At 35.2% G+C, this 24,278-nt stretch overlaps 1 protein-coding gene across 7 annotated transcripts in view; it reads left to right on the top strand.

Moving 5' to 3' along the window:
• Window positions 1-24,278, top strand: part of GAS2 (growth arrest specific 2) — a 127,160-nt gene that overhangs the window by 8,513 nt on the left and 94,369 nt on the right. For 6 of the 7 annotated variants that reach the window (XR_003434507.1, XM_027115168.1, XM_027115166.1 and 3 more), the window contains exons 3-4: window positions 7,535-7,699; window positions 18,078-18,199. Coding sequence is in view for 6 of the 7 variants with exons in the window: in XM_027115168.1 (XP_026970969.1) it covers window positions 7,555-7,699; window positions 18,078-18,199 (267 nt within the window). In the remaining variant the exon portion in view is untranslated. The remainder of the gene's footprint in view (window positions 1-7,534; window positions 7,700-18,077; window positions 18,200-24,278) is intronic. The other variant, XM_027115170.1, reaches the window with a different exon arrangement.

The raw sequence follows: 24,278 nt of genomic DNA, 5'->3' as shown, positions 1-24,278 counted from the left end.
AACGATTGTAAAGACACACATATGCATTTCGTGCAGAGGGTCTCTGTCTGCATGCTCAGCGTTGTCCCTTATTGAGGAGAGGAAAGCGGAGGGGGGATGGTCTTAATGGATTGATCCTTATTGCTTTACTTGAGTCAAGGAGGCCGGGAGGGGGGGAAAGAGCACGACACGCGTGATTTGGGGTGATGCTGTCTTCCACTGATGAGTTTGACAGAGTCGAGCTTTTGCTACGTGAATAAACAAACGCTAGGCTAGCCTATGAATCAACCCCCTTTGGGGCGATTTTTTTTGCCTGGTATTGTTCTTCTCGTCCAAAGAGCAAGGTTTTGGAATCTGAAATTATTTGGGGAGCACAGGAGCCAACTTGGCTTTGGAGGCATTAACGATTCTGGCAAGATTAAATTCTATCAGCCTAATAAATTGCCATTAGCCTAGTCCAGACATCCGAAGTTTCTACTGTCATGAATAGAGGGGAAGCAAAAGCAGGGGTTAACAGATTCTGTCTTCTACCTTTCAGTACAATTGGGGTGTGTGTGTGGGGCGGGGGGATTGTCCACTTTCCTCCAGTTAACCTTTTTGGAAATCAAAACCTTTCCTCTCTCCCACCTTCTTCATCTTCATCCTCTTACAGTGAAGAGTTTGCAAAACTTTACTGTCTCTCTTGTAAACTCCTCCCTCTCCCCAAGCACCCTCTCCTACAAAGCTAGATCAACTATGGGAGATCTTATGCCCAGGAAATAAGATCTGCATGTGCACAGGAACACCCATTAGGCCTCCTAGTGTTAAATAAAGGCTCAGACAGGTCGGCGGTGCCAGCCAGGCAGAGGAAATCCACCTTTTCTCCTCACCTACCCGCTGAGATTCACAGAGACAAGGCTGAGGAGGCCTCTGCTCACTGGTTTTCTTCCCTAACATCTTAGCAGTGTGGACGCTGATTAACTCCAGCTGGATCTGGTTTGCCCAGCCTGTCTTTGAAATTGATCAATGAGTTCCTTCTCGAGGAATGCTCCCCCCTAACTGTGGAGGAGGAGGTGGTGACTGTGGCAGTCCTCTCCAGCATGGGCATCTTGGTTCTCAGTGCCTAAGACAAGGTAAGGGACAGATATCTGAGGCATGGGACAGGCAGCCTTTGCAATGCACCTTGCAGCTTTAGTACACGGTTCCCTGAGTGGGCTCTGAAAGGGAAAGGTAGCTTGTATTTCAGCCTGTGTGCTACTGAACTTGGGGCTTAGTTCTTCATTTTAGTGTTACACACCATACTTTTGTGATGTGGACTGTGCTTTGCTGGGAAATAAACTCACAAGGCAAAATTTATTTCATCTGGTGCAAAAGGTACTGTGATTGCCACTGAGTGTCCTAGTATCTTGGTAAGAAATTTTAGTTAAACTTGCAGGTATGGAAGAATGTCAGGTCTTATATTAATCCTAAGTATGTTATGCATAATTTTAGAATTTTGCTTCAAGCCTGCAAGCCTGCTTTATATTTATAGACTTCGGGAGCCTTTGGAAGGCCAAAGTTACCTTGGTTGAAACCAAATAATGAGGCTCTAACAGTTTGTTTGCAGAGGGAGTTGTTAAAACTGGAGCTGATGTTAAGGTAATTTTGGTATCTTTGTGGTTTTGATATGGTGGCACAGAGATCCCGCTGTTTCTTTTAATTTCTCCTGGACGACTATCAAGATTTTCCACTCAGTGTTTTCTGACTAGAGAAAAGAATTGGAGTAAAGGTAGAAAATATCTCTTGGCAAAAAGAGTAAGATGCTTGTGTAATTTTTCTGTCCTAAATGTTTTCAGAGTCAAAGCAACTGAGTTTTTGCTAATGCTCTCCCCTTACATGAGAGTACATATATATTCAACAGAATGTAGAACTCTGCTAGCTCTCAACTACACTATAGTTACGTAAAACAGAAATCTTTTTATTGCAAACAACACACACATGGACACACACACAACAACATCTTCTTATGAATTAAGATTTACTTAATCAACTTAGGTTAAATTTTGATGTAAGTCCTCAAACATCCTAATCAATTAATGGCTTTCAGGTGATTTTCTATTCAAATTAAGTTTGAAATTAATCTGGTAGGGGTCCAGAAACCTGAGCTAAATTGTTTGGAAGAATACTTTAGTATAATTAAAAAAAAAAAACTTAAAAATCTCTAATGCCAAGAAAATATAAGAAATTAGTTCCCACTCAGTCTTAATATTTTGGTCATGATTTGAGAAGGAATTATTATTGTAGGTATACCATCATTTGGTTCAAGACAACTCATCATGGGGCTGCAAAATAAGAAAAAGATTCCTGGAAGAGAGTTAGCATTCCTTGAGTTTGGGCACCAGAAGTGCTGAGTAGGGTACTTTTAATGACTAACTAGACTTGTTACTTAGGCCAAAATGTCTTAGGCTTCCAGTCCCTTATTAATAACCAGAAATTTGGCTGGTAAATCTTCTAAGGTCCATTTGAGTTTAAAGATTTTATTATATAATTAGAAAAACTAGTAACGAGTGTCATTTTGCCTTTACACTTGGCGCTTTTTAATTTCGGACAAGTTGCTCCCCTTAGCCAGAAGCAGAGGTCCATTTACAAGATCTAGAATTACCTTTCTGATTACATTTTGGACTTTTATTTTCTGTTCAGATTCTTAGGTTAAGATTTTACATGACACATGACATTGGTTGAGAATATATAGCTTTGTAGATATATTATTGGCCAGCCAAAGTGAATCACATAGGCGTAAAGAACTCAGAATGGTGAAAGAGCCATCTAGAGCTATCCTTGGTTGTTAATTCTTTGAGTCTAGTTTGAAAGATAGCATTTTCTCCTTCCAGATTATGGAAGGGTGTTTGGCTTAAGGTGTTTTTATTTTTTTTAATTGTAAAAGACAGTGTTATTGGCCTATAAACTTTGTTTTCTTAGTTGTTTCACACCCATAGCACACAAAACTGACTAGACAGAGGGGAGGTCGATGCTCTAAATCAGAACAAAGGTGACCTTTAGTGCAGGGACCCTTGACTGTGGGTTCATTAGCACTCTGTTTTAAATGGCCACAGTTAGGTGTCTTTGTGGGGGGGAAGGGTGTGGTGACATCCTTTCACATTTATTTTGAGAGGCATGGCATTCCCCTTTCTTAATAGCTTATGAGTCTTTGATGCCAAAATGAAGTATAATATGTTACCAAAATTTGTTTTTAAAAACATGTAAACTACCCATCTTGGAGTTCAGCATTTCACTCATCATCCTGGGAGTTTCATCCCTCTCAATATGAAGAAAACTTGGGATTTTCCATTATTTATGGTTTTATTTAATCAATTCTTTATCTGTTTTCATTTCTCCCCCTGGCCTTTGCCATTTCTTAGTTATCTAGAGTTCTACAAAATATTCCTATTTTTGTTACAGAATTTCTTTTCTTTTTAAAATAAGTCAGTGAAAACTTTATTTTTGCATATTTCCTATGGTGATGATTTCAATTTAGCTAGTGTTTGTTGAATGTACAATATATGCCAAATACTGACACAAATATTTCATCTTCACACGTATATGTGAGGTGTTAACCTCCATTATACATACTGGAGAACTCAAGTACAAAGAGAAAAAGTCATATAACTAGGATAGAACAACTACTAAATGGCCAGGTAGTAGAGCCAGTATTTGACCCCAGGACTCCTGATTCCAGCTCTAATATTCTATTATTCACGCTTCTTAGCAGAATTTCATATCAGACAGTAGTGATATAATGTTTATCATTTTATTCTTATTTTTCTGTCTTTCCAATTTATTTTCCATGCAATATTGCGATACTTTTTTTATAATATGGCAACAAAGACTAGAGATAAACCAGAAACCATCTTGGTCATAATCGAAGCACACCTCTAGGTGGTGAAAAAGAATACTTTTTCCTCAGAGTCAAAACTATGTCTTCAACTGGGATTCTGGAACAACAGACTAAACAGAATCTTTAAAACATGTGATATTGTACTTATGGAGTCATTAATTTTTTCTTCTTCCCCTGGGCTGGTTCAAGTCTCATCATATTCATAATGGTTATTCCAGAATCACTTCTATGGAAAGAAAGAAAAAAATACACGCACACACATTCTTTGAAGAATTCTGTATTAAGTTTCTGCATGTTTTTCCCTTTAAGTTTTATTTTTCTGAATTCCAAATCCTGAGGGTTGAGTTATCCATTTTTAGATAGACCCGTAAAGCTTGGAGAAGCCATAGTCTGAAGAAGGCATACAAGCATTTGAATCCTTACTCCTTTTTTCAAAGCGATTGGCTTTGCTTAGTAATTACTGAAGTTACTTATCAAGCTTTTTAAATATTTAGGTTGTATGAATTTTAATAGTAACATCTTTCAGTATTTAGATATGTTATACAAAAAAAGAAGTTTCTCTTTCTCCAAAACCTATTTTTTTTCTTCAAGTCAGTGTATCATTTCATTTCCTGTCTTAAAAGCTACCCCTTGGTATCTCTGGTGGTTTTCGAAGATGTTTGAATGAATTCAAAAGATCAGAAATGACCTTTGTCTTGTAATTTGTTCTTTGTGATCTAATTCAACTCATTCAGATGGATTAAACATTTGTTGAAAATTATAAAAGGTTTATAATCCTGTAGTGATCTTTTTATCTGGGTAATATAAATTTATTTGACCTTTGTTCACCGCAATTTAATCATTTCATTTGGAAACTGCTTCAACATGGGGTAATTCACACTCCAAATTTTGATCCGGCTAGCTGGGTCCATTTTCATCTTTTCTATTCATATCTCAGCTATATTTAAATCCAAGACCACCATGTAATGACTTTCAGCTAAACCATAGAGTCATGCCAAGTTTGATGGTGATTTAAAATGTGAAAAAAGGATCAGAAGAATTTGGATCAAAATCCTAATTTTTTTCAAAAGGGACTTAAACAGAAGAGTCCCTTAAACAGAAGAGTCCCTATCTATGACAGTGACTTAGGTGTCTACATATTTGGCATATGTTTCATTGTTTAACTACTGTCAGATGCTAATTACCCACTAAGCCTTCTTTCTCCTACCTTTGCCTCCTGGGAAAATATAACTGTTCTTTCTTTTTTTTCACTTTACATATAATTTTGATTATATACAAAGCAGCGTAACAAACATTGCTTAGTTATTCTTATTGTTTTAACTTAATGATCATCTGTAAATATTAGAAGATAGTTTAAATTACATTTCTGGCAAAATACAGGACAGACTACATGAGAAATAAATGTGCCACTGTCAAGGAAAATAAAAACTTCACTGTTTAGAAGCATTGAGGGGACAGATTGTGTCCCTCTGGCTCACTGAAACTGTTACATGCCATTAGGCTTACTGTAAACTATCCCTTGATGAATTCTTTGCTGGACAATGAGCTTACGAATCTGAGGTGTCTTCTTGCTTTTACAAAGCAAAATAGGACTCTGATGCTTAAATGGAAGTTGCAGAGAACATAATAGGATGTAGGTAAAGTTACTGAACTACCACATCTCACTTTCAGGAAAGTAGCGGGAGATATTGTGTCTTGAGAAGAAAGGCATTTTAGAGGTAACCCTTTTAAGATTTCAATTAGTTATTTAAATGTATGAATCATGTGCTTAAATGTATTATTACTTAAATGTTTGTTTCTGAGGCTAGCTAGCCTGTAGGAATCCTAACCAACTACTGGGAAATGTTTTGTTTTCCTGGGGTTGGACCTATTTTTTAAAGAACTGGGGCAAAAAATGTTTTAGCCTTCTGGTTTAGTCACAGGGTTTGGAGAATCTTTAGGACTTTATATGAATAATGTCATGATTAACTGCAAAAGAAAATAGACAATTGTGATCTTCTGGTCCCTGTAATGACAATTTAGTAGCATATGACAAGGTATATTAAAATGTTTCACATTTTCACTAGTTACTACTTTAGATGACTAGATATACAGAGATTTATGGAAGGTGTTTTCAAAGAAAACTTACAGTAATTTTTTTCTGCAAAAATTACTTCAAAGCATAATTTCTCTGGAAATTAAATTGTCTGTGCTTTTAAATTATATATTTATGACACTCTTTAGGTGTTTAACCATGCTCCCAGCAGTCTTTTCTAATGCTACAGCAAAATGTTTGTGAGACTGTCACATTTTACAGTTTTCTGAACACCAATGTCTTATTTTGTTTAAAAGCTGTATTTAAAAGACAAAAATTAACTGAGGCTCAGAGAATTAGAGTTTGAGATTAACTGGAAAAGAATGCTATGTAACGTTTCAAATGATAAAACTGACAAGGATATATACAACTTATACTGGTGAACTTAAAATACCATTAGTAATAAATATAGCTGAAAACCCCATTATATCATATAAATCTTACTTTTTGTCATTTGCAAACATCTTCATTTTCATTTCATTCAGTCATAATGCATTTGGTTATTTTATAGTCACTATTTGCATACAGAATGGAGCTCTACACATAAACTTATGAGTTTATTACCTTCCTGCTCCAATGTTACATCTGTAGTCTTAGGCCTATAAATAATGCATACAATAGTACTACATTTAAGGCCAAGTATATATTCATACATCTTTTCTGCAACCCACATAGAAGACTGTGTTACTCATAGGTTAGTGAAATCATCCCTTACTGTGTAGATATAAGATATGTAATGTAATTACTTCTTTGCTAAACATGAATACAAACAAACCCTAGTATGCAAAACATAAGAAGTGAGAAGGTACAAAGTATGACAAAAGAAAACCTGTGACGATATTTATTAGAATTACGGTGTAATTCCTGGGTTATAACGTGGGTTCCTGATGACACTATTTTGTAAAATGTGTCATTCTGAAAACAGTAATGGTCTTAGAGTAAAGACCCAAGTTCAAGCCTGACTCTGCCGTGATCTAGCTGTATGATCTTGGTTGAGTCACCCTTCCTCTTAACTGTAAAATAAGAGAAGTGTAGTAGGGACTCTAAAAGGATGCACTCCCCCATGTCCCACCCAATTCTCTAAAGTATAAGTGCATGATTACTTGGCCATCTGCAAAGAGCCAAGGGCTGTGCTTAATCTCATAGGTAATAGTTTTAAGAGTAGTGGTCATATGTTTATAAGAAATTTTGCAAATACTGTCATTGCTAGTATTCAGTCCTAAAATTCTGTGGAAATCGATGGCTTCAAAAATTAACCCAAACAATGGGAGTTTACAATTTGGATACCAAAATTTTAATCAACCACTTTTTATTGTTTTTGAATAAGTAGAATTTCTTTCCTTAGAAACTGTCGTTTTTCCAAATATGATGTTTTACACAAGCAGAGAGCTTACTGTTTGATTTTTCTATTTGACCTTTGACAGCTGCTGCTTCCTACCAAGTAGTTGGTCAAAAGTGACAGGGCCAGTACAAGTAAAGCAAACAGTGTTTCATGAGGGTTTAATAATTAATAACCTGACTTGTCATCCGAACTTCCACAGATCCTGTTCCTTACTGTGTCATTGGCAGTGAGATTTTAACAAGAGAAGTCTGTATAAAAAGCAATTGCTCTTTTGTTTCCAAAACAGGTATTACAAGTGGATAAATAATGTGCACTGCTCTGAGCCCAAAGGTACGCAGTGGACCTGGCCTCTCTGATATGCATCAGTATAGCCAGTGGCTGGCCAGCAGACATGAAGCTAATTTGCTACCGATGAAAGAAGATCTGGCCTTGTGGTTAACCAATCTGTTAGGTAAGGTTATAAGATCTCATTTTGTCATCAAAGATAACAGGTTTATTCTCCCTGCTCATGTAGTGTCCTTCTCCTAAGCATGTGACACCACTTTAGAAAGAAAGACTTTCATTATTTGCATTTTGCATCTGGGAGACCTGAAGCATATAGAGAATTTAAATGAATTTCCCAATGTCTGTCACATTAACTGTGCTTAGTAATTCCAATATCATGCATTGTAACTGTGTGGTCAAATTGCTCATTTCATCTACACCCTTGCTGATCTGATTTATTTTTACTTTTCTTTCATGCAACTGACCAGTTTGGTCTATTCTTTTGACACTGCACACGGGCCACAGTCTGTGAGATCTGGCTTCTAAAGCTAGATTTCGTTGCCCTACTTTTATAGCACACCTTCTAAAACTGCTGAATACCCAGACTCTGGAACAATAACATCTATCCTTTGTCCAAATGAGCTGACTGGAGTCATCCAACCTTGAACTAAAATTTTTCTTTTCATTACACTTTTGTTTTTAAGTATTCTTCCAAAAGGACGATCTTAGAGAAAAAGGCTACCTCATGCTAAGGCTGCCTCTTTTTTTGTTTCTGTTGTGCTGGCATATTCAGAGTATACAATTTCAACCATGTGCAAAGTGGAATCATACATTCAAAGGATCATCATATAAAGCAATGCTTTTTCACTAGTAATTTTTCACAGAGAACAAAATTGTTTTAAGACCTGAAAAAAGGATCCTTATAGAGTCTATAAGATTTGAATATTGAGTAAACATAGAATTTGCATGGTGCTTTATCATTTACAGAAAGGATTTCACCAATATTATTTTATTATTGAAAGGATTCCTTCAAGGTAAGTGTTGTTATCGTCACTTTCTAGCTGCTGAAACTGAAGAGTTTAGTGAAGAGCATAGTGCATCTGTAATTTTAGCAAGGTTTGACAAGGTTTTAGCACATTTAAGCAAGATTTTTCTTTTTGCTCACCATGGCTCTGGATTTTTACATTGCTTTTGCATTTTTTAAGCCTTTATCCTAGAGTTAGATCTTTCCTTTTTCCTTACTGTGTGCACATGCTTTTGACAATTCTATGTAGTCTAACCAGGGCTACCGCATATGGAAATGCAGGTGGTGGCCTTTGCAAGGGAGCCCAGTTAAAGGGTAAGAGAAGAAATGCAGAAGGCATCCTTCACATCCATCACTCCCCAGAAAGACCCTTCACTGTGCTATGGAGTGATATCCACCAGAAGGAAGGGCTACCTTTCATTTATACAAGGGGAGAGCATTTTTATTTATCTCCATTATATAGAGGATGTCAATTTAGCCTAAACAGATGGGTTTCCTCCCTCTTTTGTGTGTTCACTAATTATTGTTATATTAGTATTTTATTAACTTAGAGCTGTTTTCAGATATGGGCTGTCACAGCATGGCAGTATAGAAGTTAAGGCACAGACTTGGAATGAACTGCCTGTGTTTGAACACCAGATGTGCCACTTAACTGGCAATATGATCTTGAGCAAGTTATTTAATCTCTCTGTTCTTTAGTTTCCTCATCTATGAAGTGGTAATGACAGTAGGATTGCTGTGAGATTAAATAATTAAAATATGTATACTACTTAGTGCCTGAAATATTATAACTCTATATGTGGTGGTGTTATTCCATTTATATAGTTCAGTGATATGATTAATTTGATTTGGTGGGTAAGTTTATTCATTTATTCAACAAATATTTGAGTGTACATCAGCATAATAATTATTTGAATAAAATGGACTCTGGAATCAGAATGCTTGAATTCAAATCTCAGTGCCATCACTTACTAGCTCTGTGATACTGGGCAATTTTCTGAATGCACTGTGCCTGGGTTTCGTCATCTGTGAAATACATATAATACTAGTACCAACCTCATGGGATTGTTGGAGCGTCAAGTAAGATCGTCAGCTTTAGAACAAGGTCTGGCACATAGTAATCAACTAGCTATAGTAAATATACTAGCTATTGTGTTTCAGCACAGTCTGCTAAGTGCTAGAGGGTAGAGTGGTGACTAAGAATAGACAGAGTGCCTGTTCTTATAGAGCTTGGAGTAGATTGAACAAGAAATTAATATAAATAAGTGACTGAATAAATGATTCATTAATTGGACTTGGTATAAACACTAAAAGATATAGGTTGCAATAAGAATGTAAAAACAAGGAGATGGGAATGGGGCAAATGATCAGAGGGCTTGGGGAAATCCTTTTTAAGGGGTCTTATATTTAAAACTGAGATCTGAAGAATAATTAATAGCTAGCCAGACAAAGTGTGGGGAAAAAAGCCTGTGTGGAAAGAATGGCATGTGCGGGATAGGAAGGAGTTTGGCGCCTTAGAAGAACTGAACAAAGGCTAGTGTCAACAGCGTAGATCAAGAGGGGGAGACTTTCATGAGATTTGTTGGGGCTAGAGCGTATACTGCTTTGAATACCATGTTGAGGAGCTTATAATTTATTGCATGCTCCACGAGGAGTCCCTGAGGTGTTCCAGGCAGGGGGAAATCATGATTATGAGTATAGCCTGATTACACAGGTGTGTTCCAAGGTCCCATGACTTGTCATCAAAAGCATTTTATTTGGTGAATGTGATCATTTACAAAGTAGCTTGAGCAGTGTGAGCAGCCCCAAGACAGCCTCAAAGAATAGAGAGTCAGTGTATGTGTAATGGAAATATCCTTGGACTAAAAGTCAGGAGACCTGGCTCCTAACTGGTGTCAGGAGACCTGGCTTCTGATTCTGGCTCTCTCACTTGGTAAACTTGCCCAAAGTCACTCAGCTATCTTTTCTGGGCTCAGTGTCCTCAACCATAAAATGAAGGGGTTGGAGTAGATGATCTCTAATGTCCATTCCAGTTCCAAAAGTCTAAGTTTCCAAGAAATCCAGCTCTTGAGACCCAGTTTGAAATCATCAATATGTATAAACAAGGAGAAAACAGTTTACGTAAATGAATAATCTTTCTTTTAAAGAATAAAAAGGCTAATGTTCTTAATGCCAGTTATTGGTAACACAGAAGCAACTGATGGCTTGTGAAATTTTCTCAGAAAAGAAATCTTAAAAGAATCTCAAAAAAAAAAGAATCTTAAAATATAGTAAAGTGCCACTTTCTGTTAACTTGAATTCATAAAAGTAGGTAGATGATAGATTTCAAGTAAATATCCTCATGGTAACTTGGAAAGTAGACCAATAGCTTGAGGTTATTTAAAGTGGTAAAACATTCAGAGGTAAGAAAATATGTTATGTACTAGAATGGTGATAATAAGGAAGAGAGAAAAAATGTATGGCTATGTGACAAGATATTTTTACTACACATAATAGATACATTTAGTATTCACGTATTTTAGAAATGGAGTCATTAAAGTAAATTTTAAAATTCTTACTGGTCATTTTGTTGCCTCAGAAATATTTGCAAATTTATATTATACAGCTCTATTTCAATTCTCCATTTTTATCTACTTGAAGGTTAGAGATATCTTGAAGGTAGTTTCAAAGTTGATCTGGTCTCTAGATAAAGTATCTGAATTTTTTGGTGAGGTGGAAATTCACATACTAAATTAAAGCTTCTAACTAGACTTTGCCATTGTAGTGTGGACCTTACTTGTGGAAAGATTTCCTATTTCTTTCTAGCAATACTTGACTAAAATGTAACTTTTTTTCCTTTTTTGCCTTTCAAAAAAAGTAGTAATGATATTCTAAATTCAGGTATTTCTGATCCTACATATAAAATGTCAATTGAAAGGTGGAATTTTTTAAAGAACGCTCACTTTGCATTCAGGTTTTTTGGTGGATAAAAATTATTTGATAGAGAAGAAAATTATTTCATTGGTTCATAGACCAATATTCACATTCTTGCCAAATATGAAGGCATAATACTGTAATTTTCAAGTACTATATACTTACTTAATCAGTAACAATAATAGCGCTTTAGATTCCTCAGCATAAAATTAAAGCAGCAATAGCAAATTTGCAATAGCAAATTTTTAGGCTAACTAAAATTTATATATTAGAATATAAAAAACTATTTTATAAGTTAACTAGTTGAGTTAAATAAATTGTCATGATGGTTGGGATTTGTTTATGTGGTAGCATACCAGTCTGATTCATGAGAAAATCATCCTGTGATATTTACAGACTACTTACATATCTTTGTAGTCCAAGTATGTTTTCTATTGATAATAGTTGACACTATGGAGTTTTATGACCAACACTCAGAAAAGACAGCAAAAGAAACCTGAATCAAGAGAATCTTGCCTCTAAAACATTTCTCTGGCCATTGTCCCCTGCTATACATTAAATATACACATGTAATTTTTATTTTAGGCTTTCTGTTTTATTTTTGTTCATGAACTAGCTATTGCTCATTTGTTAATTAACTATGTCCTTAGGACATATTTGAACATCAAATGATTATACAAATAAGTCTTGGAGAAAAACTTGTTACTTTGAATAAACAGCATGTAATTAAATTAACAGTCCCAGATTATAGCAACTACCCATCATTCAGATAGATGAGGCGCATTCCACAGATTTCATGATTGTTGAAAGACTATTGAAGACTGTTGTTGGTTTAATTTTGAAATGAATATACTAACATAGATGTTCTCAGATTGTTTATTTATTTTATGTTTCTTTAATCATTTGAAAATGACCTTTATCTTCCATTAGTATTTGTTTAATAACACTACATGAATCACATGGGAGTATAATTTTGAGAAAAGACTGTAGTTGTTAAGCATCACAGAAATTGATATTGCTCTTAAGGATTTTAGATCGTTAAGATGTAGGCATATGTGTTTGGATATATGCAGGGAGTTTGAATAAATCAAAAAATGTATTACAAATCAAGTTAAGCTAAATTGATTTTACTAATATTTAGAAATGCATTATGACAGTTGATGTTATGATGATTGTCCCTTTCTCTGACTTTCCTACATGCACATAAAGGAAAATTCAGTTGTTATATGCGTAGTATGATCAATAGGTAATGTTTTCCTTATTTCAGTTATTTCTGAAAAAACCTATTTTTAGCATTAGAAAGTTAAGCACCTATTTACTGGAGTTGCTGCTGTCTAATGAGTTTGGAACAGCTCTTTTCTTTTTTCTTAAAGTCCTTTTACTGGATACTGTCCTGCAGACTTCTCATATTCTTGATGTAGTCAATTAAAATTTCTTAGGAAAGGTGGTGTCTTATGCTAGTTCAAAAGTTTAAAGAATCAAGTCTATGTTCACAAATTGACACCTTTCAGAGCAGTTACACCCTAATGTTTTTTACTCAACTTTTCCAACAGAACCGACTTTGTCTTTTGTTGATACAAATACAGGGTAGACTCTGAATCAGTGTGGAGCAGGTGCTGATCTAGGGTTTCTGGATATAATCAATCATTTCCTATCTCACAACATTTATATTTCAGTCTTAAAACACTGACTAATTTGAGTTAAGATAGCAGATGAGTTGCTTCGAGTTCTCTAATTGGAGAAATAGACTGTGATTGAGAGGTACAGTGGAGATTGGAGTAGAGTTTGATCATATCTAGATCACCCTTATAGATAAAACATACTAGTTTTCTTATGCAGTGAATCAGGCTACATAACAGAGCATGCCTGAATGCTATTCTCGGTCATTCACCAATCATCAGCAAGGTGACTTGCTATTCATTTCTCAGCACCACTGTCTTCAGCCCTACACTGTTTTGTTTTTTTCTGAAGGAGTTTCTAGAGAGAAAAAATCTGTAGATTTTCTAAAAAGAAAAAGAACTGCATTCAAGAGAATGCATTGTTATAGAAAATAGTCATTTGTGTATCCAGCAAATATTGATTTAACTAACTAAGAGTGGTGGCTAAAAACATAGACTCTAAACCTAGACTTCTTGGGTTAAAGAGTCAGATTCACTGTGGGAGCTTAAGCAAGTTATTTAACCTAAATACATCAATTTCATCATCTGTAAAATGGATATAATAGAAGCACTCACTTGGCAGTTTTGTAAAAATATTAAAAACATGAATACATGTAAAGTGCTTGGCATATAGTAAGAACTCAAATGTTAAATATCATTATTAGATATTATATATTATTAGGAAACTGAGTGTAGTACTGCTAACTTACTAGGAGGAAAACATTCTTTCCTAGCAAAATAGAAGATAAAAGGGATAATCTTTATGGAAATTATGGCAAGCCTACATTTCTGGGAGGAATACACTTGTATGTACAAGTATGTGTGTTGATTTTAGTTACCTGACAAAATATTTCAGGTACATGAAATAATCATGTACAGGTACATGATTATTTCATATCATTGTATCCTCATATTTTAAAGAGGAAATGACTAATCACAATATTTAACCAAACCACCTGATCTCTGTCTACTGGCAAATCATGACTGAATTGATGATGTGAAGATCTAAGTTCATAATTATGAACCCAGTAAGTAAAGATATTCTTTCTAGACTTGGCTATTTTGGGTTGACCTTCAAGTCAATAATAAAGACAACCCAGTATGTGTCGGCATTCCAAGGTGATTTAATTGTGTCTGTTCATTGCCCCTTCTTTCACTAAATATACCAAAAACGTGGAAAGATGGGATTGGGGAAGAAATGATTCTATGCTACTAGAATCCTACTGTTTCTAGCATTTATAGTCTAATGTCTCAAACCAGCTACACAATTTATATTAAAGGAGATCTGGTTCTGCCTGACAGAGATTGAACTGTATATAGCTTTTACTTGAGAAACTGTAATTAGTAATTCATAGCCTATTCTGATGGATTTGTCATGATTAAATTCAGCCAACTTTATATTCAGTTTTTTATATACTTTTGGTAATATTAATAGAATAAAGAGTATGATAATATATCACCCCATATAAGGATTATAACTGATTTCTTAAAATTATACAGTACATTTAAAATGTATATTTTATGATTCTTAATCATTGGATGGAAAATGTTACATATGAAGGTTTAAAAAAAATTCTCTGTCTTGCATTTTTCCTTCATTTGAGTCAGTACATTTCAACCATAAAGTATGTAATAGTGTCTGCTTTAGCCAAAAAAAAAAAAAAAATCCCACCTTTTGGAGCTATAAAATATACAGAATTGAAAGCTGAGACCTAATATATTTTTCATTAGGTACAGATGTTCAATGTTAAATTCCTCAAGTATTCATGAAAAGGAGGATAACAAAAAATTGTTCAGGTATAATGCAGAAAAAGTAAAAATCATTCCTTTTGGTAAATTGCTAATGACTTTTTAATGAAAGCCATTTTTCTTTTTATAATTTACAAGTTCTTGTAAATTTATTGTCATCATCTCATCACTTGACATTATGAATAGAATCTTTAAATTTTCAAGTAGCTTAATGAAATAATGCCTAAAGACCCCTTCCAAATGTAGAAAATCTTATAAGTAATTTATAAAGGAATCATTCAACAGTTTAGGTAAAGTTTACCTTCTTTACCTTGAAATGTAATTGATAATTTTTAAAATATTTCTAATATTTATTTTTATGCTTGTTTGTAAATAACTTTCTTATTATCATTAGAAAATGCAAGCCAATATGGTGAATGCATAATACAAATTCTGTTGTGCTGGCTTTTTTGTATCTTGAGACTATTACTTTCATTCCTTAATTGAGCTGAGCTGCATACAATTTTGAAATACTAATAGCTCTGTATAGGCTACCTCTGTGGTGAGTACTTAGAGCTACTGATGTTTTGCCACCTGCAGAAGTCATTATCCTAACTGAAGGCTAAAATGTGAACTATCCAGTAGGGAAAAAAAGAACATAAAAAAAGTAATTCTTTTTCCTCCTTCACCTGCCCTTCCCCCCAGACTGTAAAAAAATCATTTCAAACAGATGTTTCTTAAAAACCAAATATATTAGATAGTGTGAGTTTAACTTTAAGCCAGTAGTATATCTGTTGTTCCAGTTGGTTTACATTTATCTTAAGTGTTCATGGAATTGAGCTGCATGCATTTTTCTTAAGATAAAAGGTAATCCTATGACTCTCAGTATAAAACTTTAAAATACCTCCTTTTTTTCTTTTTGCTTTAACAACTACTTTTCACGGAAATAATACCCAACATTTTCTCAAAGTTTTCCAAGAGTTTGTTTCTTCATTTGTCAACTCACGTACTCACTGAACATGTTTTACTAGGTACCTTCTATGTAAGTAACATTATGCTTACCTCTGTAGTAACACACACACAAAACAATATACCTCAAGAGGTTTCTAATGTACTGGTGATGACAGGAACTTTGTACAAAGCATGTTATTAGCCACAGAAGAAGTTTGATGAGTGCCAGAGTGAGTGATACTCCTGAGTATGACCATATAGGAAGGAGACTGATGTACACTGGGAGAATCTCTTTCTGGATTTCTGATTAAAGGGAAAGTAGAATGTGGCCAGGCAGATAGAAGATAGGGGGCTGTTATAGGAAGGGGCCATGCCTGGACCAAGGCATGGGAGTGGAAACGGGAAGATCTGCCCATGGAACTAGGAAGGCAGGGTGCAGACCAAGGAGCAGGGTGTAAGCAAGGTAGAATAGAAAGGTGGATTAGCGGCATATGAGAGGACTTTGGATATTGGGTTAAAGCGGGTTTGTTTCATCTTTTACGTAGAGGAGAAGATTAGGGACTATGCAGTAAAGATGAAGATTGGCTCAATGAGGGTGGTGTTTAGCAATATTAATTTTAGCAGTGATTATGGTATGTTCTGGAGGCAGACGTTGAGGATACGAGGACTAACCATTGTTCTTGCTGCTAGAGTTTAGGTATCAGACCATGAATTTTTTTTTTTTTGCGGTACGCGGGCCTCTCACTGTTGTGGCCTCTCCCGTTGCGGAGCACAGGCTCCGGACGCGCAGGCTCAGCGGCCATGGCTCACGGGCCCAGCTGCTCCGCGTCATATGGGATCTTCCCGAACCAGGGCACGAACCCGTGTCCCCTGCATCGGCAGGCAGACTCTTAACCACTGTGCCACCAGGGAAGCCCCCATGAATTTTTAAAATTAAGATTATGGTTCTAGAAACAGAAGGAAGCATGAATCTACAGGACTTGTGACTAATAAGTTATAGGAAATTAAGACAGGGAAATAAAATATTCTGAAACTTAGAGAATTACACCACCAGGAAAAGGAGAGAGCTTAGGGAAAGGAGTTTTGAGGAACATACAAAAAAGAAATTAATGATTTTATAGAGCCTGGGGGGGTGGGGAATGGAGCCATCGGGAGTGATAGTTAAAGGGTACAGTTTCTTTGGGGAGTGATAAAAATGTACTAACATTGACTGTGGTGGTAATTGCACAACTCTGTGAATATACTAAAAGTCATTGAATTATGCACTTGAAAGAAGTGAATTGTAAGGGGTGTGAATTATATCCCAATAAAGCTGTTACAAAGTGAAAGAAAAGAAGAAAGAAAATATACTTTGGGAGCATATAAGAAAGAAAAATAACTTTTAACCAATAAAATGGCAGGGATGGACAACTGTGAATCATGTTCATAAAAGCAGTAATTGAAGCTGTGAGTGGTTGTGAGGAGACAAAAAAAAAAAAGCAGAGAGATCTGAACCTAATAATTCCACAGTTCAAGCACTGCATCAGGAAGGGGAAGAGTGGTTAGAGGGGCAGTGTTTTCTTATAGAGAGTTTCTTACTTGCATTAATTTTACCTGTATTATCTTCATCAGGAAAACAAACTCAATGGAATTTAGAGATGTGTTTTTTTGTTTTTTAATTTTATTTATTTATTTTTGGCTGTGTTGGGTCTTCCTTTCTGTGCGAGGGCTTTCTCTAGTTGCGGCGAGCGGGGGCCACTCTTCATCGCAGTGCGCGGGCCTCTCACTGTCGCAGCCTCTCTTGTTGCGGAGCACAGGCTCCAGACGCACAGGCTCAGTAGTTGTGGCTTACGGGCCTAGTTGCTCCGCGGCGTGTGGGATCTTCCCAGACCAGGGCTCGAACCCGTATCCCCTGCATTGGCAGGCAGATTCTCAACCACTGCGCCACCAGGGAAGCCCATAGAGATGTGGTTTTATGCATTGGCCACACTCTTAAAATTGCCAGTGGTGGTTGATTTTTGATATACTATGGCTCTATTTTATATTAAAGGGGAGCTATGGAGTTCTTGTGATGAAAGACATATACACAACACAAAATACCAGTTTCGCTTTATGCTCTTGCCTTACAGGCCAAAGTAACTGAAAAACGTAAAATTCCAAAGAAACCATTCTTTCCAGTGATTTCCTATCTCAGATATGTAACTCAGCTAGAATTGGAATTTTGGTGATAAAAACTGCATATGTTGGCATGAATGTCACATTTGGGTTGGGGAATGATTGTGTTTTTATAATGCTTCTTTTTGTTATTTCAGGGAAGGAGATTACGGCAGAAACTTTTATGGAGAAATTGGATAATGGTGCCTTGCTCTGTCAACTTGTAGAAACTGTGCAGGAGAAATTCAAAGAGAGCATGGATGCTAACAAGCCCGCCAAGGTAAAAGGTCCCAAGGCAAAATCAGTTGCTGTCAGATGGTGGATTACACTTGTAGTAGCTTATGAATTGAGTTTGAGGATTTTGTTGTGAATGGATGCATTAAGTCCTCTCTTAACAATGAAACACAGAGGGTGCTTTTTAATTAGGTAACGTGTTGTTTGCACTCTAATTACATAATCCTTTCAATAAGTCTAATTAAATAGAAGGTTATGGAAGTTGATGGTATTAATACAAAACAAATGCTGTATATAAACTGGTTGAATCTGATATATTGATTAAAATTTTAACAGAGAAATAACTTATGTCATCAGGCAACGAACAAAATCTGGCCAAGAAAGATTTACTGAATAGGTCTTTGTTTCCAGATAGATTAAGACTGAATACTGGAACAAAATATCTGGAGTGTGTAATATTTTGCTCTTTTTAAGTAAGTAGTATTAAGTATTAAGTACTTAAGTACTAAGTAACTTTGAACAAATTATTTTCTTTCTGACTGCTCATATTTCCTTTCTGCACATTGTTCTAATATTTTTCCTGGTTATTATAAACACATAATAAAAGTGTGGTGATATTTTTTGAAAGGAACAAGGTAGATGACACTTTTCTTAATTTTATTTTTTTTTACTTTCCTTAATTTTAGACAGAAGAAAAAGAGGTAAGAAAAAATGAGGTTAAAATATTGTTGAAGACAGCTTAAATGTAAAAGGAAAAGCTGTTAAACTTTCTGCAACTCTGGCAAAAAAAAAGTAAAACTTATTATTTATGTCAGATTTCTTTATGATTACTGAACTAAAATCTAAACAAAAGATAAAGCTCCCTGAAACAATGGGTTTCTTTTTATAGCGCTGTAGTTAGTTTGGGGATAATATTTTATATTGCTCTGTAAAGTATTACATAACATACAAAGCCTCTTCATTTTTTTTTTTCCCATCTTAAAAGTAGGACAGGAATAATGACGCAGACATAGAGAATGGACTTGAGGACACACGGGGAGGGGGAAGGGTAAACTGGGACAAACTGAGAGAGTGGCATGGACATATATACACTACCAAATGTAAAATAGATAGCCAGTGGGAAGCAGCCGCATAGCACAGGGAGATCAGCTCGGTGCTTTGTGACCACCTAAAGGGGTGGGATAGGGAGTGTGGAAGGGAGACACAAGAGGGAGGGGATATGGGGATATATGTATGCATATAGCTGATTCACTTTGTTATAAAGCAGAAACTAACACACCATTGTAAAGCAATTATACTCCAATAAAGATGTTTAAAATTTTTTTTTTAATTTAAAAATTTAAAAAATAAAAGAAGCTCTGTGAAAATGTTAATTAACTCATTGGCTCCCAAACCTTGCTGTGCAGAGGAATCACCTGAAGATCTTTAAAAACTATGAGGCCTGGCTCCTTTACCTGAACATTCTGATTTAATCCCCATGGAGAAGGACCTGGGGATTGGGATGTCTAAAAAGCTCTGCAGGTGAATCTGATGTGCAGCAAAGTTTGGGAACCATTGAGTTCATTTTTTGTTTTCCTGCATTTAGATGCAGACTAAATGATTTATGAACGATCACGCAGCTAGTAAGTGACAGAGCAAGAACTTGACGTAGACGTCCTCTTTCCAAGTCTAATGCTCTCTCACTTTGGTTCACTATGCGTAGCTTAGACACGAAGAGATCGCTTATGAAAATGCAGACAATGTTAGGACTGTTAGGAAACTGATTTTTCTTCTGCTGTGTCCTCCACTGTAATGTAACTGGCTTTTACTTCAGTTCACTAATGAGAAAACATAATGCATAGTAGGAGGACAATTTGCATAGAAAATTCACTCTAAAATAATTAACAGAGGGAAGAAAAAGGGTTGTGCCCAGATTTTTGAAAGCATTATCTTAATAATGCTTGTATAGGTCCTGCAACCTCTGTTTGTATTATTTATTGTTGAGGAAAGAGAGCTCATTGCCTCCATATTAAGATCTTGAATCCTTCCTAGTAACAAAGAATAAACAACTCTACTAAGGCACAGTTTTCTGATTTTGTTTATTTTGTCAACTTTTGCTTTTTAAAACAGAAGTTAAGATCCCTGAAGAGAATTATAAGACTGTCAAGTGTAAGACAGCCCACAAAGCACTAGTCTATTGCATAAAGGCTTTGATGTTGAACACATTTTGCTTGGGTTCTAGTTTTACTATCTATTGAGTGGATGTGTCTGAGCCTTAGTTTTCTTGTCTTTAAAATAGGATTAATAATTATGCCTCTATGCCTGCCAAAGAGCATTACACAAAAAAGACTATTGGTAAATATTACCTCTCATGCATTTGAGTTAAGAGACCCTGATGAGAATTTTAGATTAACTAGAGGAAACTAGAAGAAAAAAATAAGTACCTTGTAAAAGTTTATAGTTAATGAGATAGCTACTCTATGCAAATATATGTATTGATACATTTGCCCCAGATCTCCATAGTAATATGTAATATTGAGGATAGGTATGAGTCAGGAATTTGCTAGCTGTTTCCTTTGAAACATTTATTTCAAATTATATTAGTTTTATAATAAAACTGTAAAACATAAAAAGAAACAAAAGAAATTTTCCTTTCATTTATTGACCCTAAGCCATTTGTTTAATTGAATAAAAAACTCAAGTAATATTTTGACTATGATAAATGTTTTAGTATAAAAATTCAACCATCATTATTAAACAAGTGTAGGTTTTAAAAAACCCACTATGACCTAACTTTCAATGCTCAAAAAATCAAATTTACTCTGAGTTAGAAGTTGACACAATGACTCTTGACTAAATTGCCTTCTGTGTCCTTGGCAAAATTCATATATTTCACAACTTACTTCCAGAGCAGCTTAAATCAAAATAGCATGTGCTTAACTTTATGAAAAATGCAAAGACAGCTAGTTTTTCTTTTTGCATTTTATGAGAAATTTTTCAAAAGATGAAAAGCCAAATGGCTAATATCTTCATGGCTATTATTGTTCATAAATATAATTTTCTCAAGAGTCATGGTCTTCAGTCCACCTTTGTCTATAAACAGAAATAGCTGTTATATGATATTCGACAATATTTTGTTATTATTAAATCTAAATTTAAACCAGAATAGATTTTCTAAGACCCACGTCGTTGAGTTTACATTGACTGTTTCCTTTAGGAAAAAAGGAGACTTTCAAATTGGAGGTTACAACATTAAGATCACAATATTGTTTGCTTATGTGTGTATGTAAGTAATTATTTTCCACCTGGGCGTTTTGAAATTTAGGGACAATAGTGGTGAAGATAGATGAGTTGGCCAATTACTTTGCTGAATTAGTGAAACTGTTATGTTTAGAAAGATGTTAAAACAATATTACTTAAAAAAAAAATCAACGGCAAACTTGATCTCATCTAAGGTCACGTTATAGGAAGTCCTTTGTAATTCTTTTCCAGCTGCTTAAATCTCATATTCTTGTTCTCATAGCAATATTTTTACTTTTCCTGATTGATAGTTAATTTGGGGATTTTACAGCTGTGTAAATACTTTAGAGCGAGTAAGTTATGTCTGGTATGTGTGAAGTATGTCTGTGTTAAGAGTGATTTAAACACTATTAATATTTGCAAGTAAATTTAATAAATATGTTAGACAGTTTACATATTTAATATTTTATTTATAAATGCATGACTCATAGCCTATTCTGACTTGATAAAACACCCTGAATGAAAATAAATTATATCCTATGATTCTTTCTTTCCAAGCATCAATGGATCAATTTTAAAAATAGCCTCTCTATGGTTTTAGCTGTAAGTAGTTAATCTTAGCCTGTGCACTTTCTCATTCTGCATGGAAGCAATGCAGAGATTTCACAGAGTTACGCCATAGTTGGGTTACAAGTATTTGAGACCAGCGTGCAGCAATTTAATGTGTAGTTTGATTTTGATTACTTTATATGTACCATAATACAATCAATTTATTATAAATATAAATGTTAATATTCCCAGAGCTGAGGAACTTTAAAGGCAAAAATCTAAACTATTAATCTTTCCAATATCCTATTGGGATGAGAAAACCAAAACAAGTGATAAGTTCAAGGTTAGGTTTTATGCCTTTTGACCCTTAGTTACTTGGCGTCTCCAGTCAAGACAAAATAATTGTTACATTGTTGTATGAACTTTCATATCCTGGTCTAGAGAGTTCACTTGCTATTGTATAATTACTCTGTTCTTTTTCCCAATCATGACTTGCTGATTTGTGTACACGATTTTCTGAACCACTGGGGCATCAACATGGTGCAAAATACTCAAAGGATTCAACCTCTTTTTTTCTCCTAACATTCCTGTTTGTCTCATTTATCTTAAGAGTCTCTGCACCAGACATCAGAGTTTCCCTGGGTTCAGAGTTTCCTTTGACTTCAAAGAGCTCTGGGTGGTTAGATCAGGTTTGAAGTACATGAAGGGAAAAGAAAAAAAAAAAAGAAGTTCTGTTACTTAGTAGAATGCTACATTATGCTCTAAGGAAGGAACTGAACATTCACCATCTAAATGTAGAATCCAGCCCTTGTTTGTGGGAAAGAACATCCTAGTCAGATAGAAGGCCCATAGTATGTTTGCCCATCAAGAAAACCTAGTTCTCTGAGCTGTGAGATAGCAATACCTCAGGATGTTGTGCCATCCAGGAATTAAATAAGACATAAAGATCAGAGTTTTTCCCCTCAAAAATCAATAGCACATTCTGTTGAGAGAACGTCTTACCAAGATTAAATTCAGAGAAATCCAGAAATTTGTGTGTACTGCTGGTGTCTCTGACAGAACAAGTATGGTAGAAGTGGTAAAAGGTTTTTCTTGAAAAGAAAATCTCAGCTGTGATTAATCTACAGGTGTTTGTATCTAGCTGTGCAACTAAAATAATCGTATATTCCTTAAGAAATCCATGATTTTGAAATGCAAATGTATTGCCAAGATTAAACCAACAGAGTGAATCATGATGAGAGGGAGGGAATATAGGTGGAATGATATGGAAATAAATGATTTTTTTGATGGGTTATTTCTCGGCCTGGGATTGAGGAGAGATGAAAAAAATAGGAAAGTTAGTGATAAAGTCCAATTCCTAGGAATTAAAAGAAATTATAAATATCTTCAAGTTTTAAATATATTAAAATAAATTATTCCCCATTATAAAATTAAATTCTCTTGTCCCGACTTCTCTAGCTCAGAGACAATGAAATGTCTTGGTTAATGTTTTTATCATTGGCAGTTTCTTCTGTTCTATACCATATTACAGGGATATACCTAAATGGGGCTTAAACGCTATAGCAGTAAATGTTATAGAATAATAACATTTATAGAATAGCATACATAAAATGTAGAATGATATAAAAAGCTTCTTGACTTTTTTTTCACCCTTTGTCAGCTAGTCATAGGGGACTTGATATGGACTCTATGTGCAGGCTGAGAAAAAAAAGTAGTGTGAAAAGTGAGCAGGATAGGAAGTGAATGATGTGCTTGTGGAATTTACCTGGACCTTCAGGACTGATTGAACTAATTCCATATGTTACACTTCTACTCCATGATAGAGTGTCGCTGGGCACAACTAAAAATATGGTCAAGTTAATTATCTGGAGCTAAGTTCATTATAAACTGTTCAAGTTTCATGGTCATTAGTATCCCGAGACGGGGATTCAACCTCCATCAAACAACCATAGCAAACTAGGAACACTTACAAGATATCCTTTACAAAAAAGGCAATGTTCCTACATGGCCTCCACTACTGGCCCCAGAAACTTTACTTAGTTGGCAAAGCCCCCTTCCTGGATTCTCATAGAGTTTATCTTATACCCACTAGAATGCGTGTATTTTATGAACTCATCTAATTTCCCTACTATTCCTGTTCTTCAATATCAAATCAGCAAAATATCATGATATAGTAGAAGAGTTTGGTATTTTGTGGGATGTTGAAATCCCCATAGTCCCTGTAGGCTATGTCACAGAGCTGGAGCTTGAGATGCAGGATAGTAAGTGTTCTGTTATTTTTGTCAAGTGTATGTAAACTGCTTCTGGATTTTTCTATTTATTAGGATTAAGAAAATTGCATCTTCCATATCAGTAGA

This window comes from Aethalodelphis obliquidens, unplaced genomic scaffold (assembly GCF_003676395.1).
Source record: "Aethalodelphis obliquidens isolate GAN/ISIS:26980383/991018 unplaced genomic scaffold, ASM367639v1 scaffold14, whole genome shotgun sequence".
NCBI lineage: Eukaryota > Metazoa > Chordata > Mammalia > Artiodactyla > Delphinidae > Aethalodelphis > Aethalodelphis obliquidens.
The sequence above is the reverse complement of the archived record's forward strand: the minus strand, read 5'-3'. Positions and strand labels throughout refer to the sequence as shown.